At 41.0% G+C, this 18412-nt stretch overlaps 1 protein-coding gene across 2 annotated transcripts; it reads left to right on the top strand.

The window, feature by feature from the left end:
* The first annotated feature begins 2487 nt into the window (after window positions 1–2487).
* On the top strand, window positions 2488–17938 carry il6st (interleukin 6 cytokine family signal transduce). Of its 2 annotated transcripts, none has more exons than XM_041059671.1 (16): window positions 2488–2559; window positions 3129–3210; window positions 5216–5518; window positions 6023–6170; window positions 7306–7460; window positions 7620–7774; window positions 8400–8559; window positions 9041–9123; window positions 10313–10583; window positions 11637–11807; window positions 12582–12683; window positions 13333–13482; window positions 13582–13722; window positions 14733–14829; window positions 15011–15092; window positions 15662–17938. In XM_041059671.1, exons 2-16 carry the CDS (start codon window positions 3141–3143, stop codon window positions 16283–16285), a joined length of 2712 nt encoding a protein of 903 aa, XP_040915605.1. In that variant the 5' UTR covers window positions 2488–2559; window positions 3129–3140; the 3' UTR covers window positions 16286–17938. The 2 variants fall into 2 exon arrangements, with proteins under 2 accessions (XP_040915605.1, XP_040915604.1); XM_041059670.1 differs by lacking the exon at window positions 2488–2559 and adding an exon at window positions 2607–2766.
* Window positions 17939–18412: the final 474 nt, after the last annotated feature.

The following is an 18412-nucleotide window of genomic DNA, read 5'->3' as shown; positions in this document are numbered from 1 at the left end:
TGATGAGGTGAGAAGGGCTTTACAGTAGGTTACAGATGGGTTTCGTCTTAGTGGTCCCCATGATGGAGTAGCAGGCACTGCTCTTTCACTTTCCCCATCTGTTAGCCTGTTGGTTCAGGGAACGTTAAGAAAACACAAACTTCAGCAGAACTTTGAGTTAAGCAATGTACTTACGTGAGTCAGACTAACATGCTTCTTTATCATCACAACTCAATTTTTACTTTTGTTAATTCATCATAAGTTAAAGAATCTCAAATCTGAATGCTGGGAACATTAGAAATCCCCAGATTATAACTGAGCTTCGGTTCTTTTCAGTCATTTATTGGGTGAATTGATTCCCCTGTGAAAGCTTCTCCTGTACTGCTCACAATTACACTCCTCAGTATGACCCCCCCCCAGACTCAACTGTGTAACACACCAATGAAGCAGGAAGTGTGTGGAATACAGAGCTGCCTCCGTTGCATTGTTCTCCTTTTGATGAGAGGAGACTGTCTGACTCATCTGAGTCACAATTATAAGAAGAAGAAAAAAACAGCACTTCTCAGAAAAAAAGAAGGATTTCTGAATTATAACCTTCATGCAATGCAAAAATGTAGAAGAGAAAATGACAGGATTAGTAATGAACAGAAAGTCTATAAAATGTGACTTATGAGATTTTTACAATGCAAATGATAAAGCAAACAGAAAATGAAAATTTGTTTTTCCTGTGTTCCCCAATTAATAATACAGGTAAACTGAACTTTTTCGCTTTGTTATTGAATCATTAATCCCATCATCAAGACTTAAAGTTACTCAGGCTCAGGAACTTGTAGCTGACAACCACACACGCACACACTCACACCTACGGGCAATTTAGAGTAGCCAATTAACCTAACTTTTGTGGGAGGAAGCCAGAGTACCCAGAGAGAACCCACGCAGGCACAGGAGAGCCCACTGCACCACCATATTAAAAATAAATGCTATGTGCCCTTGGAACCTCTGTAATGTTCATTCACCAACCCTGCACTACACAACAAAGAGGAGACCCCATTAAGTGCAGATGAAAACTGTTACAGAAAAATGAAGTTGTCCATGTCTTTCTCAGCCTACCAGTGTACCTTCTTCAAGAGGCAGCCTGTATGTAGCCTGAGAGACAAAAGACAGGGCAAACTCCACAAAGCCTGCTGCACCATGCTGTTTATTTCCTATTTCTTAGTACTGCTTTCCACCTATTGTCCCACCACTGCACTGTGTCCGTCTTTATATTGACTTTACTTTTAGGAATGGTCTCTAATACAGCTGATATTATGCTTATTTATCATCAAATGTTATCTGTCCATTTTGACCTCAACTTGACTCAGGTATCTTTCTGTGTAGCTTTCTCAAATACCGACTTCCTACCCCTGTTCTCTGGTGTAAGCCATGAAATTATGTTTACTTTACACAAGACTGGTTACTAGTAACTCCTTACATTTCTTTCTTGGTACATCTTCCAGTCACATAGTGATGCAACATTTTTGGAAACCAGCATCAGGTCAAGCCTGGATTTCTTTTCAGTATTAACACACGCCTTGTTTTACTTCCTATATTCTGGCACATTAGATCTTTCTAACAAATCTTCTGTTATCCCTAATGTACTATGTATATTAAAATCCCCCACACTTTACAACAGTATTTCTGCCCTGTCCTTCTATTTCCCCTGGAAAGGCTGAAGTCGTCTCGCTGTCACTGAAAGGAATTTTCTAATCAATGTTTTTTCTTTCTGTTTTTATTTGTGCAGTAAAACAACAATGAAGTGCATAAGGATACAAAGGGATTTTGCTGCTGAATCTAAAAGATAGCTCACAAGAAAAAAGAACTACAGTTCAAATTACTTTCAGTTAACATAAATAATCCAATAACTCAATTCAAATTTTGCAGAGACTAAACTAGAAAAAAAAATAACAATTATGACAAACATATGTTACTGCGGCAAATTATTAGTGCTAGCTGAGCGTGAGATTGAAAACCACTGTATGGAAATGAAGCAGTTGTGCTCATTCGAGCTTTAAATTCTAATTTTAAAGCGGCTGATTGAGGCAGTTCGAGTTGCATGCGATGAGCTGGGATTCTGTACGTTGTAAATTATTTTTTCTATATGGTGTTGTAATGTACTGCTGAATTTAACTGGAAAATCTAGATCTGATAGGTTACGCAAAGGCCATCCTTTTTCTGCAAAAGCCCTCACGCTTGTTTTTTTGTTTTTTTTTTTAACTGAACTTTTTCCACTGAACCAACTGGACGTGCCTTCTCACGTTCATTGACTTGTGCTGTTTGGCACGCTGACCTGTACGGATTCCTGCTTTCCTGAGAACACGAGGGGCGGAGGCATACTGGAAAACAACAAGGAATGACGAGCAAAACCCGGACAGTAAAGCCAGAAACCTCTGATTCGTTGAAAGTGTTTGACCGACAGTTTCTCTGACCAATCACCAAATAGTATTTCTCTTATAAACTCTTGAAGCAGATCCCTAAACCAACACTGTTAGGGGAAACGCTCAACAAGGAGGGCCTCGGTCCACCCGCAGTGTGTGAAATCGCGTAAGTATTGAGCAGCGCCGCGATATGTTACGACACGAGAGTCCATTGACGGGAAGTGGGCGGTCTTACCATAGAAGTGGTACGGACGTGACACTAGTGATAGCTTAAGCAAATTAAACTTGTTTCGACGATTGTTTGTATATCCACTGAGTGAGATGACATTGGTTTAGTAGAGATTATACGGGGATCGTAGCTGACGCCTGTTAGGTAAGTTATAACCTCTTGCTTTTGACTGCGGAAACAATATGGCGTTGGTGTGGACGCCAGTGTGAGCTCCCTGTGCTAAATATTTAATTCGCAACACTGTGACTACTGTGTACATTCTTAGCTAAAAACTACCATCAACGTTTCGTACGTGCTTTTTTAGAATTCACGCTAGTCACTGTTAGCTAACGCCGTAATAAAGTCTTATCTAGCCTTAAGTATATTCGCAGAATTAACACTATTAAGCTAAGCCATCACGCCTTGATACGTTAATAAGACTAGTTCTAAAGTTTGTAAGGATTGAGTTTTTTAGACAAATCTTTTCTTCTCTAACGTTATGTTTTGTTTTTTTTTAATGTCCCTAGTTGGCTGTCATCATGGTGTCTGCGAGAGTTCTCCAGTTGCTGGTGTTAGCTTGCCTTGCCTCTGCTCTACCTGCTATAGATGGTCAGTACCATTTTACATTTTAAACCCTGACAATACTGTGGAGTGTTTTCTTCCAGTGGACATATTAACACCAAACGTTATACAACCTCAGAGTTCTCTGTGTTGCTGTCTTAATGTTAAATCTTGTATGTCATGTATGTCTGCCCAGGGGTGAACACAGTACGGTTAACGCTTTCTCAGTGTTGTGCAGTAGATCTTTTCCACTGTAAATGAACATGTGAGCTAATAACGCTGATAATGGCTGCATTCCATTTGCTTCAATCCAGGGGCCTTGGTGTTGTGTATGCTGGTTCCCAGACATGGCACATAGAGACACATGAAAGGAGCGATGTGAAAGAAGTGGCCAGCTGTTGAATTCATACTAAAGCTGGGCTCACTTTGGCCAATTGCAACCAAGTTTCAGCTCTCATCCTCATGTTGAGCTAACGTTAGCTTGAATAAATCTAACCTTAGCATAAGGACATGTTGCTGTTTCTTTTAGTTATGTTTAGTGTGACAATGGCAGTTTCACTCCAAGTGTGCCCAGTCAGAGAGACAGGGAAGATGTAGCGGTGGCAGGGGTAGAGCACGAGCCAGGAGAGGTGGAGGAACGCAAGGGAGAGGGAGAGCAGCAGCATCAAAAGCTGAGCTGGAGGAAAGAGTGGAGGAATGTCAGAGAGAGAGGATGGCTGCAATACAGGTTTATAGCCTTCTCAGTTATTATGTCTTCATCCTCTCATGTTGGAGTGGGGGCAGGCTAGACGCTACAGTGACTCACCTCACCTCGTGAAGAACAAAATGGTGTTATGAGATGGGATGGGCTGGGTCTAGCTGGTTAGCATGCTACTTTCAGTAGTAATATCTCAAGACGACTTTGAAATAACATCAAAACTTAATCTTATTCAATTTAGGAATGTTTTAAACTAAATTTTTTACATATTGTCCCTTTAATACAGTTAGTTACACCTTTTTTTTTGACAAGCCAGTATATTTGCCTCAAAAGATATTTGTGGCTATAAACACAGTTCTGTTTACATCCAGATTTTCTCATTAAGACACATCAGCCCCGTTTAGACCCGGCATTAACATGCGTGTTTAATCCGATTTCAAACGGACAACTGTGTCAGTTGACACCTGGCATTATAATGCGTCTTCACATGCTTCTCGAGCGACCACTTGTGATCTGATCTCACCCCTCATCTCCGTATGCACATAAACACATCAACTCTGTTTGCAACGCCTTGTCGTTTTCAACCAGAGACAGTAGTGCGCTTCCTGTGCCTAGTCCACCAGAAAGTAAGAGAAGAAGAAACTGAGTCTATTCCTTGGCGTGTTCCAGGCAAAACAAATTGCCGCAGCATCATTATGATGCACTCATAATGTATCTCTGTAGGCTTTTTGAAATTTTCAGATGTCATGGATAAAGCCGGCTTACACGATTTGTGCAATTTGTATTTGCTTACAAATATGTACGTATATCTGCTTACACAGAGGACATCAGTTGAAAACAGCATTTTTCTTGCTTGTGTTTTATTTACTCGCGGTTCTTTTTCCTAAGTGTGTATGTGTCGTCTAAGTGTTGAAGTTGCTTCCTGTGTTTTGTGTCTGTGTCTTGAGTGCTCTTGGCCACCGTACAACTCCACTGAGTAATGGCCACCCCTCATTGTTGTATTAAAAAAAGACACTGTGGCAGACTGTTGTGCACACTGCTTGTTGCGGGCTCATATTCTTCATTTAATCTTGCTGCAAATGTGCCTTGTGTCCATGTCACCATAAAGTTCTGAGTTAAAAAAAAGTTGGATCAAAACTGGGAATACAGTCACATTCCATAAAACTAGATGTTTCTGCTGGTCAGTGTTAATTGCATACATTGTGGGAGGAAGTGTGGGTGACTGGCTGTCCTGGCAGGCACACTAATGTGTTAAAAATGTTGCTGATGAAAGCATGTTACTCATTAGTATTGCTGTGGTTGAGTTTCGTTCTGAATGTTCAGTGACAGTGTTTGTCTTGTCTTGTTGGTCTTCAGATAATGGCAACCATTTGGTGATAGCCCCACAGTCTCCAGTGCTTGAGATTGGGACTAACTTCACGGCCACGTGCATGATCATCAACACAGCTGAAGTTACAGCAGATGACCTCTACTGGAATTTGGCTAAGACCACATTACCCAAAGAACATTACAGCAAAGTCAACAGATCAACACTTAATGTCACTCTCCTTGTCGCCGGTGAACAACCTGAGTGGTTATTTTGCCACTGCAAGGAGGAGTTAACTAATGTTTACCTGGATAAAGGAAAATATATTCATGGGATCCTCCTTACAAAAGGCTGTAAGTTTTTAATTTATTTTGAAAAAATTTTTTTTGGCATTGCTGCCTTCATTTGATAACTGTTAGTGGTTATAAAATTAACATTTTACTGCAGACTGTTTTTTTTTATGATGGAAAGCAAGATCAGGTAGTAAAGTTACTACACAAAGTGTCTGCTGTTAACATCCTAGACAGCTTGCAGACCTATATCCTGTTTTTAAATTTGCCATACTGTAGTTGTGAGTACACACAGGCTCAGTGTGTATAGTGCTGTGGATGATGACAAAGAATTTCCTGTGTGCTCAGCTTTGTTTAATTTTCTGTGGTTTAAGATTGACCAAGGCTGAATCTGAATCTACAAACCAGTGAAACTACTGAAAAAAACACATTTGATTAAAATAGACTCCCCCCTCACTGAGTTCTCTTTCAAATATGTAAAAGGCCATGTATCTGTAAATAAGGGATACAACATACATATGTTAAAAAGTGAAAACAATGTCTGTGTGTTGTTTGTCCCAATGTCAGATCGTCCGGGGAAGCCTGAGAACCTGTCCTGTATTGCACCTCAGGAGGGCGACTACATCTCTCCAAAGGTCAACTGTTCTTGGGCATCAGTAGGACGTCAAACCGCACAGGTCCCTATAACGTACACAGTGTTTTTTAAAATCATCGCGTGAGTACACCTCTAGATGTTTTTGCATCATATCAAGTCAAGTCAATTTTATTTATGTGGCGATGAATCATAACTTTTTATATAGACCCAGCATTCCCCCAATGGCAAACACTCCCTTTAAGCAGGTAGAAACCTTGAGCCGAACCCAGCTCAGGGGTGCCAGACCGTTTAGGGCTTTGTTGGTGAGAAGGAGGACTTGAAATTCTATTGTGGATTTTAGAGGGAGCCAATGCAGAGAGGCTAACACAGGACAAATATAACCTCCTCTCCTAGTTCGGGTCAGGTCTCAAGCTGCAGCATTTTTGGATCTGGAGCTGGAGAGTCTTCTTGTTGGGGCAGCCTGATAATAAGGACTTGCGATAGTCCAGCCTAAAAGTAACAAGCACAGACTAGTTTTTCTGCTTCTTTCTGAGACAGGATGTGCCTGATTTTTTTGTAATATTACGTAGGTGAAAAAAGGCAGTCACTGAACTTTCTTTGATGTGGGAGTTAAAGGGCGGGTCCTTAGCAAAAATAAATCATAGGCTCCTTACAGTGGCACTGGAGGTAACAATCTGTTTGTCTTATTTTGATAGCCCTCTAGACTCAGACCAGATCAGTGTCTTATGGCGCCTTCAGCCCACAATTCAAATGCACAATTCTACCAAGCAGATAACTATAAAGCTATGGGCTACATCAAAATGAAAATAATTACATTATTAATTTTCCCATGTGAGATCCCTGTCCTCTGATATTTTCTGACATGCCAAAGGTTTTTACTCAAGTCCTAGTAGGAGAGTGTTATTTTGCGCTACATCAAACTTTTGTTGTGATAGCCCGAGTAAACCCAGTGATCCCAGGTTTGTGTATTTATTGAGGATTTATTTCCCTTTTGTTGTGCTAAGCAAAAAGAAAAAAAAAACAAAAACCAACAAACCATCTGGAAAAAATCCAAACTTTCATTCTTTTCAGTAGCTCATAGGATGACAAACATGCACACAGCATATGGAAGAACTATGGGAACTATAAGAAACATCTCTTAATGTCATGCCATTTTAACTCTGCTTGCATATAACAGTCAAACTACATAATTAGGTAACAGTACAGTCTATTTAATATCTAATAAGACTCTGATAATCCATTTTTTCCCCTGCAGCCAGACCACCTACAATGTGTCAAATCATAAAAACCATGCCCAAATATCAGTGGGCCTTTTCCCCAACCATATGGATGTGGAGGTCTGGGTGGTAGCACACAATGCACTGGGAACAGTAGAGTCCGAGCATGTGAAAAAGGAGGCCGGCTACTTTGGTAAGTGGAACGTTGTAGCACCATATGAGTAAGGTTTTACTGCCATCTTTATGTTCTGATGTAGATTGGTCACACATGTATTGACCGTAGTCACAATGCTGGCTGATGACGACAATGATGATGATGATCGCCATCTCACATGTTGTCTTTGTGTTGCAGTGAAAACAAACCCGCCAGCAGATGTCAAAACCATTGCAGAGAAGAATTTTTCCACCAGCCTTCTCATTAACTGGACGATTCCTATTCCCAAAGTATATTTGGAATTAACATATGAAATCAGATTCCGCCCACATGGATCTGAGAGTTGGACATATGTAAGTGTGTTAATGATATGAAGGCTGACTGGTACATTTAATTGTTGTGTTTATATCTTTAAATCTCCCCACCCTGCCAGTCTGAATGTCAGCTTTGACAAGTGCCTGTTGCGTGGTTTCATTTTATTCCTTTCTCATTTAACACTTTTAACACCCTATTGAATCTTCTCTTTGCTGCTGTAACAGTGTAATTTCCCCATTGTGGGACTATTAAAGGTTTATCTTATCTTACCTTACCTTACCTTACCTTAGGGACATGTTTTTCTGAACACAATCCGAGTCGCATTAAAACTGTGAATAATTGAATCTGATTAACAGTGACTGATGGCTGATAAATGACAGAAGGCAGACAGTTTGGCTGATAACATTGGCATTCATTCACGTTTCATTCCAGTGTGCTGGAAATAAAGTGAATGAATGATGAGGAAACATCATTCATGAGCCACTGCTGTGCCTCACAGCTGCTAGCATCACTGTCAGCTCTGTAAACAGAGACAGCAGTTCCTCTTCCTGGAGCTGCTTGGTGTGTGTCTGCTGCCTCCGGGTGGTAGAAAATGGTGTCATCTATGACTAAATATGGGCCCTGTATCAACCTGAACTGAAAGATGTTTTTAATGTCCTTTAGGTACCTCTTGCGGACATTACCAATGACATACAGTCCTTCAGACTCCAGAACCTTCAACCAGACACAACTTATGTCACTGAGGTGCGCTGCAAGAATTCTAAACGGGGCTACGGATACTGGAGTGAATGGAGCACCAGCACTAATAAAACACCAGAGGCCCGTGAGTATTATGGCAGCCCATTCAGACTAGTTTCAATAATTAATGTTTGACCACCAAAGACAATTGAAAGACTTCAGATCAATATATTGTGTATTTATTCATTCGTTATACCTGATGGATGCAATTCAAGTCCTAGTTCCTTGAGACCTTTCTTGCACTCAGGCAAGTATGTAAAGTACTGACATCAGATTAAACTGGAAGCATTTAAAGAAATCGCGTCCTGTTCCCTGTTCAACACAAGCACCACATTTGGCTTGAGTGCCACAGTGTGTGCAAGTTGGCTAATGCAATTTGTGCAGAAATATAAAAAAAAAACAAACAGTACAGATTCACAGTGGTGAAAAGACTTGCTGAATCTCTGAATCTGCCCACTTCAGTGTTGAGTTATGAATTTTGAAAATATGGTGTGATTTTTTCCTTTTCTTCTTTATTTTTTTTCCTTTTATTTATTTTTTTGCTTTTTCTTTTTCCTTTGACCTAGGACCAGCCAGTAAACCAGATTTATGGAAATTCATCACTAGAGGCGACAGCATTAATGAACGACGAGTTCAGTTTTTGTCCAAGGTAAATTCAATTTAACACCGTTTAGGTTACACCTAATAATACTCAAATCACTGTTTGCATTTTAATTGCTGAAAAAAAAAGAGGCAGTTTTCCAAAAAACTCACATTGCATGCTATGAATTTACTAGAAGTAACTTAAAGTTTTATGTACTTATTATGTACTAATCCATCGCGCTATCAGTTTCATCTTTGTGCATACTGTGGAAGGTGATTGAAAAGCCACTGCAGATATTTTCAAACACTCAGGTATGATCACAGGTGCAGTGAGCCACAGTAGTACGTTGTCTTTGTCTGGAATGAAATCCATTCTACATTGCTGGCTGTGCAGGGACGATACATTGAAACGTGGATTATGTGGAACAGTATTTGACATTTGGAACATGGGAAAGGAAGCACAGTGAGACCAGTCGGCCATGGATATGTCACTCTTACGCAGTGGGACTCATGAAGGAGCTGGAGAAGTAGACAGATGATTAGCAATTTTATTGATTATTTCAGATCAGACAGCTTTTGAGTTGTGGGAGTGTGTAGTTTCTCATGATGAAGACTGTACAGGGGACACAGAAGTGTCTTTTTTTTCTCAGCTGATTGAGACAGCAAACTAAACAGGAAGAGGCTGTTATCTGTTACTTTATCTTTTTACCAAACAATTTACCAAAGGTGTGTACAACCAAAGTCCAAAGCACTAAAAGGGCCAGTACACCCCAATCCATTAGACATTATTTAGTTTTAATTATCAAATATGAACATAGAACAAAAACATGCACCTTCAGTCCTTCGGTTTTGTGGTTGGAGCCTTTTAACTCTTTACTAACAATGAGTGTCAGTCAACTTAGTACCAACAGGTGTTACCAACCAAGTGGCCACCTACAATCAGAGGCATCCTCAGGTTTGCCTCACAAGGCCCCTTTACAAAACTAAATCCCACACATTGAAACAAATTAAATCATATGAAAAATCAAGCACTTTCCCTCAAAAATCTAAAATATATACATTTATTTAAAATACAAATACATTTCTATAACAAAGCATGTCTATAGCCACAGCCTTATACAGTATCTTGCATGCTTTCCTGCCATAAAATTCTCTTAATTTTGTAGCAGCATTGCATTTGATGGCGTGTTCCTGGCAACGCTATACTTCACCTGCCGCTGAAAACTAACACACAGTGTGTGACTTTGTCCCGACAGGATCCTGTGTTTTCCAACGGGAGGATAATAAGATTTGACATAAGGATTCAAGACAAAAAGAATAAAGCCAAGAATGGAAGTTTGGAGTGGGAGAGTATCCTGGTCAACAGGTCCGAGGCAGCAGACAACAGCTCTAACCGTCACCATCCTATCACCGTCCTTAAAGAGATTGTCCTGCCTGACAAGAAGTCCGTCACAGTGCAAGTCATTGCTGTCAATTCTGAGGGGGAGTCACCTACAGCGTCCTTAACCGTCCTCGAAAAAGCACGTGGTAGGTGTCTCTGGTGACTCTGAGCGACAGGCCACACTCTGAAGGAGTACATGTAATGTATAATCTAAAGCGCTGCATGTATTATTTCAGTGTAAATCCACATACTGGCATGGAGGATGACATATATCATTCATAAAAATCATAAAAGTAAAAGTAAGACAACAATCTCCTGAATCTTGGTCAGTACTGCAAATTCAAACTGGGCTTACATAGTCCAGCTTTTATGTTTTTAGGATTTTTGGGGTTTTTTGCCTTTATTATCAAGTAGACAATGGAGTGATGACAGGAAACCAGCTCTCAGCAGCAGGCTGGGCTGCAGTCCTCTGCTGCCTCTTGTCTGACCACGTGCAGATAGACAGATGCTGTTCCATCGCACAGCTAATGATTCTGTTTCCTCACTTCGGTTCACACTGCAGTCCTTGTCACTGCTTATTCCATTGATGAGTTGGAAAGGGCTTCAAACAGACGTGTGCACAGTGTTTTGTGGAAATTGTTCAAAGCTCAGACAATGCTAATAAGTTGACCTCTTAAATTAGAGATTATTTTTATTACACAGCAAGTGACAAAGTTTCTTTGAAGTGTTATTACCAAAGCCCAGCTGAGCTGCTGATATCAGCAAAAACGCTGTTGCAAACAGAACAAACTGCATCCTGTTGTCGTGAGGAGTTTGGAGTCCACTTGCTTGAAACCCTAAGGGCACAAGCTGGAAACTGGAACTCTCTTTATTGAGAAATGTTCAAATGTCAGCTGTGAGACGGGTCAAACCAGTGTTTATGTTGAGGTCTGTTCACCACAACAAATTGCGTCCACTTCCCATAACCACTGATGATAAAGTTTTGTAGATTTTTTTTTTTAATCCCATTAGAATTACATTGTACATCACATTTGACTCCTCTTATTAGGAGATAGAATTCTTCAGTAAATCATCTCAGCTCTAAATTAAGGTTGGATGGACTACAAAGAATTTGTTGAAGAAAAAGACTTTCCATCAGTAATGTGAGATCAAATGAATTTGTGTGTGTGTGTGTGTGTGTGTGTGTGTGTGTATTACAGAGCTTAACCCAGTGGAAGACCTGAAGGTGTGGTCCCAGGGCGGCCAGCTGTGGCTGGAATGGAAACCTCTCAGCAGCACAGCTGTGACAGAGTACGTGGTGGAGTGGGTCACTGGTGATAAGATTGACTGGCAGAGGGAAAACAGAAACACCAACCAAACTGCCATTAAAGGTAATCTCTTTGTTCTAAAGAATTACAAAAGTCAAAAATCAAAGTATCTGAGCGAAGTCTGTGATATGAGTCCAAAAAAACGTTATGTAGACTGATGCATCATGAAGAGCAGACCAGTAACAGCTTGTTATGGATTTCAGCCTATGTATTTGTAGAAACCTGTCAAACCACTCGTTGACCATGATCCATGGTTACTGGTAGTATGTGGCTGTGTGAAGTCTGAGGCTGGGTGATCACACACACACAAAAGCATGACCGGTTTGGTGGTGGGTCAGTGATGGTCTGGGAAGGCATATCCATGGAGGGATGCACAGACCTGCATTGTCTCATTAGGAGCATGCCCTGACATTGTCAGGCAAGCACATAGATATCCAGCATGATTTTTTTTCCCCATTGACATCTGATGTGTTTTCAATTTGTTCCTTTAATTTTTTTTCAGCAGTGTATTATGTGTTATGCAGTGCTTTTTCAAATGTTGGCGATAGACTTTTGTTTTGTTTTTTTTGTTTTGTTTTTTTTAATTTTGAACGCGCCAGTAGATTTTTATAACACAAGGAAACTAATAAAAATAAAAGGCCAAATAGAACAGTAGGTAGGAAACACAGCAGCGTGGTTTGCTAATTGGTTAGCTGTGATATAAAGTCTTCATCAAAGATTTGGGTGGAGTAGCACCTTACTGATGCTCTACTTTACACTATATATATATATATTTTTAGTGTGTGTAGATTTTACTCTGACATTTAATTTAATTCTTGATCTCCATGTTCAATATAGGCAAACTGGAGAAGTTTGTTTGCTACACCGTATCTGTGTATCGTGTATACTCTGGAAGGGTTGGGAAGCCAGCCAGTAAAGAAGTCTTTCTGGAGGAAGGAGGTAAGATAACACCATAAACCACTGTATTTTGAAGTATTGCACAAATTAAAATTAAACATTCATTCTTTTGTAGCGACTAATAATTGTTATTGGACAATATGCTTTTAGAATTAAGGCACAGTTGTTACATACATTTGAATGTAAAAGTTTGGACCCCCTCAGCAAATTATTTTGTTGATTTGTGAAGTCTAAAGAAGTCAATTCAACCCTGGCAGCACACAGACATTAAAATGTTATTGCATTTTTTTTTTTTTTTTTTCATGCACTTACAAAATAGACAATAACTTAAATAGTAATTGTGACCACAATTTGGCCGAGCTTGAGGACCAGATCTTGAGGACTGAAGAAAACCTTCAGATTAAACCGCAAGTCTGCTGGACAGGAAGGCAAAGTCAGACCTCCATGTGACAGCAGAGCAGCTGCAGGAAGGTTCAGCTGACACAGGAGTGGTGATGCACCGCCCCACTGTGCAGCGTCGAAGCACAAACAGGGTCTACATGAAAGAAAGAGCCAACTGTTACAAAGCAATGACAACTCCTCAAGTTGCTGATTTCAGCCAGTTCCAGCAGAGATTTTAGCGTGTGTTTGAATTCAAGCAGGGCACAGCTGTTTGATTAAGCATGCATGATGTTTGCTGTTGTGGTTGCAGTTCCGGAGGAGGGCCCCAGTGTTAATCTGATGCATAAACCAGGACGCAACGAGGTCGAGCTCAGCTGGACGGAGATTCCCCAAAACAAACGGCGAGGCTTCATCACAAACTACACAATATTCTATAAAAAAAGCCCCACTGAAATACAATGTACGTATTGCATTGGTATCGCAAGAATGTTTTTACTGACAGTCTCCTGTAGCTGCCAGTCTGACCTGCTTCTGTACCTTCTGTTTTGCTCATATGCAGCTGTGGTGGTGCCAGGTAACACCACCTCATTCACGCTTAAGTCACTGTCGAGCAACACCAAATACGACACTTGGATCAGGGCTTCAACCATCCGAGGCTCAATCAATGGCACTAGTCACTCATTCACCACTCTGAAATATGGTGAGTGGACCCTTTCCTATATGATCAACAGTTTCAATTTTTGCTTTTCCAAACACAGATTATTGAACAATTAAATAAATCACACAGTGAGTTACAGCCACAGCTCGCTTTGGACTCTGACATCTAGTGTACTGATACTGCATATTGCTAATATAGTGTGGCTGGCAAAATAAAAAATCTGAATAAATCATAGAGAAAAAAATCACAATCATCAGGGAACACTTTGTGTTTTGTGATCTGTTCCTTTCCAGGCAAATGCAAAAAAAAACCTGTCTTTTAAAAAAAAACAAAACAAAAAAAAACACTGTCAGATCTTATTTAGCTGCACATGAGCTGTGGCTGGGCTCTTTTACATAAATAACCCAGTAAATAAAGAAAGGGAAAGAAGAAGAATAATAGTAGCAGTGGGTGTTGAGCAGGATCGTGGGGGCAGTAGGTGGTTTTGCAGCCACAGATCCAAACTCTGAAGCTCTGGAGGCAGAAACACCTGCAGAAAGCGATGGGAAGAGAAAGGAGGGAGACGAGAAAAAAACGGTAGGGGAGAAAAGACGCCGAGTTAGTGACGTGTATTAATGGGAAGTGAATGCGTAGAGATGGAGTAGAGAGAGGAACTCAGTGCATCGTGGGAAGGCACCCTGCAGTCTAAACCTATTGCAGCATAACTAGGGGGCTGGTTCAAGGAAAGCATAAGCCAGCTCTAACTATGAGATTTATCAAAAAGCAAAGTGTTTAGCCTCTGCTTAAACATGGAGAGGGTGTCTGCCTCCCACTCTGGTAGATGGTTCCACTGTAGAGGAGCCTGAGAGCTGAAGGATCTGCCTTCTGGAGACTCCAGGAACCACAAGTAAGCCTGCATTCAGGGAGAGTAGTGTTCTAGTAAGGTAAGAGGATACTATGAGCTCCTTAAGATAGGATGGTTCTAGACCATGAGGGCTTTGTAGGCGAGGAGCTCCTGAGCTGCTCTTATTGAAGTTTGTATTTCCACTGAGATGTTGTCCTCTCGTCCTCAGCACCTGGAGAGATTGAGCTCATCGTAGTAGGAGTGAGCCTCGGCTTCCTATTTGCTGTTGTCATGACAATGCTGCTCTGCATCTACAAAAAAGACGTGTAAGTTACACTCAGACACCTGGACATGCTGTTACTGTCAGAGCAGGGTTTAAAGCTCACTGTGACTGAGAGAAAGTGTATAGCAAAGCATTTTAAATTATTAGTATAGTGGAATTTTTAGCTTTGGGTCCATAGTTCCTCAGCTGATATATCACCCCTTAGTGTTTTGCCTCTCTTACAGGATCAAGAGGAACTTCTGGCCCCAGATTCCAAACCCTGGAGAGAGCACCATTGGGAACTGGTCTCCTGATTATCCTTTGAAAGTAAGAACTTCCTTTACACTGACACGCGAGGGTTACAACATGTCCTATGTTAAACATGCTGTATATCTAAGTACTATTGCTCCATTTAGTTTTCCCAGCTCCAGCCTACCTTGACCCAGTCACACTGGGACTGACCACTGAAACCACTCAATAGCTGCAACATTTAATGCTGCAACAGCTGCAACATTTAAAAGGCCTCAGGGTATTTGACTGATAACCTTGTCTGCTCATGTCCTGTTTCTGTTTCACAAGCCTGCTGTTAATCTGTTTTCAGGCTGTTCAGGGATTTAACTCATAGTTCAGAGATAATACATTTTAATGTATCATATGATGATCCTTTTAAGTCTTTGGGGGAAAAATCATAATCATTGTTATGTACGACTGGTCAGTTTCCAAAAATCTAAAAAACACTTTGGCCTCTAGCTTCATAATAGTAAACTGACCATCAGTGATGCTGTGACATTGTGTGTTTGATGGATGTTTGATCCTGATGTGGGTGCGTTTCAAGTCTCGTTGTTTTTAGTCTGATTATAATTCAACTTTTGTCTTCAACTTGTCCTCCTCTCCAGGCGGAGACACCAAAGGAGAACTGTCTGTCAGGCATCAGTGTTCTTGATGTGGACATGTGTGATGGTAGGTCTGTGTTTGAGGAGGACAAGGCCAGTCTTCCTCTGAAGAAGGACAAGTATCTGTCTGAAGAGCACAGCAGCGGCATAGGCGGCTCCTCCTGCATGTCCTCACCTCGCCAGAGCGTCTCCGACAGCGATGAGGGCGGCGACATGGCTGACACCACAGCCAGCACCGTTCAGTACTCTTCGGTGGTGGCCTCCAATGGTTACAAGGGTCAGACCCCGAGCTCTCAACCACAGCAGGCCATTTTTTCACGGTCTGAGTCCACGCAGCCCCTGTTGGACTGCGAGGAGAACCCAGACATGTTGGTGCCGGAGAGCAGCAGACAGTCCCAGCGTTTTCCCCGACAGCCCTGCTTCAGACACACTGCAGACAGCACCAACCCTGCTGACTTCAACCAGGCGGACATGGAGCAGCAGGAGGTGCTGGAGCCTCTGGACTTCTGTCCCCTGGAAGAGGACTCTGAGCAGACAACACCACCAGATGACCAGTCAGCTGAGTGGCTGCCATCAGCACCATCCTCCAGCTACATGCCTCAGCTGGGGGGCTACAGGCCACAGTAAGAACACAGACAGACCTGACTTGCATCATATGCGTGAATACTTCTGTGCCTTTGTTGATGTTAAATGTGCATTTCAAGTCTCCGAAGCAGCGAAGAAGACGGTACCTGTGTCTTTTGCACATAAGTAAATATAAATGGTCCGTGATGCTTTGAGAGAGCACTCTGTAAAAAAAAAAAGAAATACAATGTGAATAAGAGCTTGTAGCAGTAGTTTCTCAGCTTTGCATTCACAAGGAACAATTACAAGCCGTGTCTTTATAGGAACTGAATGGCCAATCGTACTCGACACATGTATGTGGACGCTTTGAGCTACACTGTAAATGTCAAACTTAACTTCCGAAAGCCTTCAAAACACAAACACAGGTGTGGCATGACGCAGATGCAGGAGTGATGGGTGCTACAGCAGGAAACTCATGTTTGCATTTGAGCAGCCTCTTGCTGTAGTGCCCTCTTGTGGAGGGGTTTTACCTCTGCAGGGGATGTTACTATTTGTTACCTTGTGATTTAACTGACACAGTATATTTTCAGCTTAAGTATATACACTGCATATGAATGTAATCCTGTAACATAAGTTCATGCTGACATGTACCGCTAATGAAATACCAGTGCTTGTTCACTTTTTTTTTTTACAAAAAAGTTTAACTACCTTTGGAAAATTAAAAAAAAAAAAAAAAAAGAAAGGAAATGGGGGCGAAAAAAGAACATATCAGAGTAAGGTACAGTTTCTAGCTCATGTGGTGTCTTTTAGTTGAAGGATGCTACTTTATTTGTGGATGTAACGTCTTCGATGCTCATTTCATTTATAGAAGCAGAAGTGATTCTGTTATATACCCAGTGTTCACTGTGGATACTACATTGGGAGATGCTCCCTCTCACCCCAGTGTGTGTCAGAGCAAGCATTACCTCCTCCTTCCTTCTTTCCTTTCAGTATTCAGACACAGTATTGAATATACTGTCAACTTAAAACAGCTACTGCATATATTGTCAACTTAAAACGACTACACTGTATGAACCCTCTGATCACAGTCCCTGATTTGTGTTGGCATTGCTATGAACAGCTTCGAGAGATTATCTGGACACAACCTGACAACGTGATCAGTCGCTCACCGTGATCTGTGTCAGACCTGATCTCAGCAGCCAAATGTCTCGCTTGCAGCAGCTTCAATCGTTATTTTTTTTATAATGTGTCAAATAATATGAGATTGGGGGGTGGGACTTATCAGCTAAATCTGCAACTCCCCTCGGCTTTAGTTTCAGCTCGTTGTTTATCTGCCTGGACCACAACTTTTACTCTCGCCGCTCTCATCGTGTTGAAGATGATATGTCTGCTCCCAAGAGGCCAAAACAAGTCAGTTACTGCAGCTTCATCTGCTTCTGAATTGCTTTCCCAGGACTGCAGAGTTCTTCTGGACAGAAACATTTCAAAGAGAATGATCAAATCTCAAATCACCCATGTGGTAAAGTAAGTGACATATTAATGAAAGACCGGGTGAATACAAGGCAGTGGAAACAACTGCCAGGCACCATTTTCAGTTACAACTGCCAAAGAGGTCATGAATTTCATCATCTGCAGATGAAGGTTTGTGTTTGTTTTTGGTAATGCTGTAAACAATTATGATTATAAAGTATAAAATAAATCTTGTAACTAATGTGATGTGATGATGTCAGCTTGCGTTATTGTGTTTTAAACTTTTTTCACTAAAGAAAAAGAATAGATGGAATTTTAGATATTATTTAAAAAAAAAAAGACTAGGTTTCAGGCTTGTATAAGTGGCAATTAATCAAGAAATAAGTGATAGTATCTCATGGTTAAGATGCAGTGAGTTTTAATTCCTGGATAATGTATTTACATTTTGAAATCACACTTGAAGACATTATTATGAAACAGTATCCGTTCTGGCTGTGCTATAATTTCAATATACAATCACTTCCATGAGTCCCAGTCAGAATTTTGAGCCACTTATTTGCATTTTATCCTAACAGTTCAGTTTAATAACGGGATTCTAGCAGAATAACAGGAGGACTGGATGTGTGTGATTCTGGGGCATCATCTCCTCAGAAATCGATCTTCCTGTTTAGCTGCAGATAAGCTTAATGCAGCTGAAGCGAGAGTGTCTCCTGTGTGAGA

Source organism: Toxotes jaculatrix, chromosome 16 (genome assembly GCF_017976425.1).
Source record: "Toxotes jaculatrix isolate fToxJac2 chromosome 16, fToxJac2.pri, whole genome shotgun sequence".
Classification (NCBI taxonomy): Eukaryota; Metazoa; Chordata; class Actinopteri; family Toxotidae; genus Toxotes; species Toxotes jaculatrix.
Note: the sequence above shows the minus strand (reverse complement) of the source record. Positions and strands in the feature narration are given on the sequence as shown.

Excerpts from the sequence above, each read along its gene's own strand:
- il6st (XM_041059671.1), top strand. The coding sequence starts at position 3,141 with ATGGTGTCTGCGAGAGTTCTCCAGTTGCTGGTGTTAGCTTGCCTTGCC. Across the intron at positions 11,808-12,581 it reads CAACCAAACTGCCATTAAAG|GCAAACTGGAGAAGTTTGTT; the intron begins GTAATCTCTTTG and ends TGTTCAATATAG. Across the intron at positions 15,093-15,661 it reads CTCCTGATTATCCTTTGAAA|GCGGAGACACCAAAGGAGAA; the intron begins GTAAGAACTTCC and ends CCTCCTCTCCAG.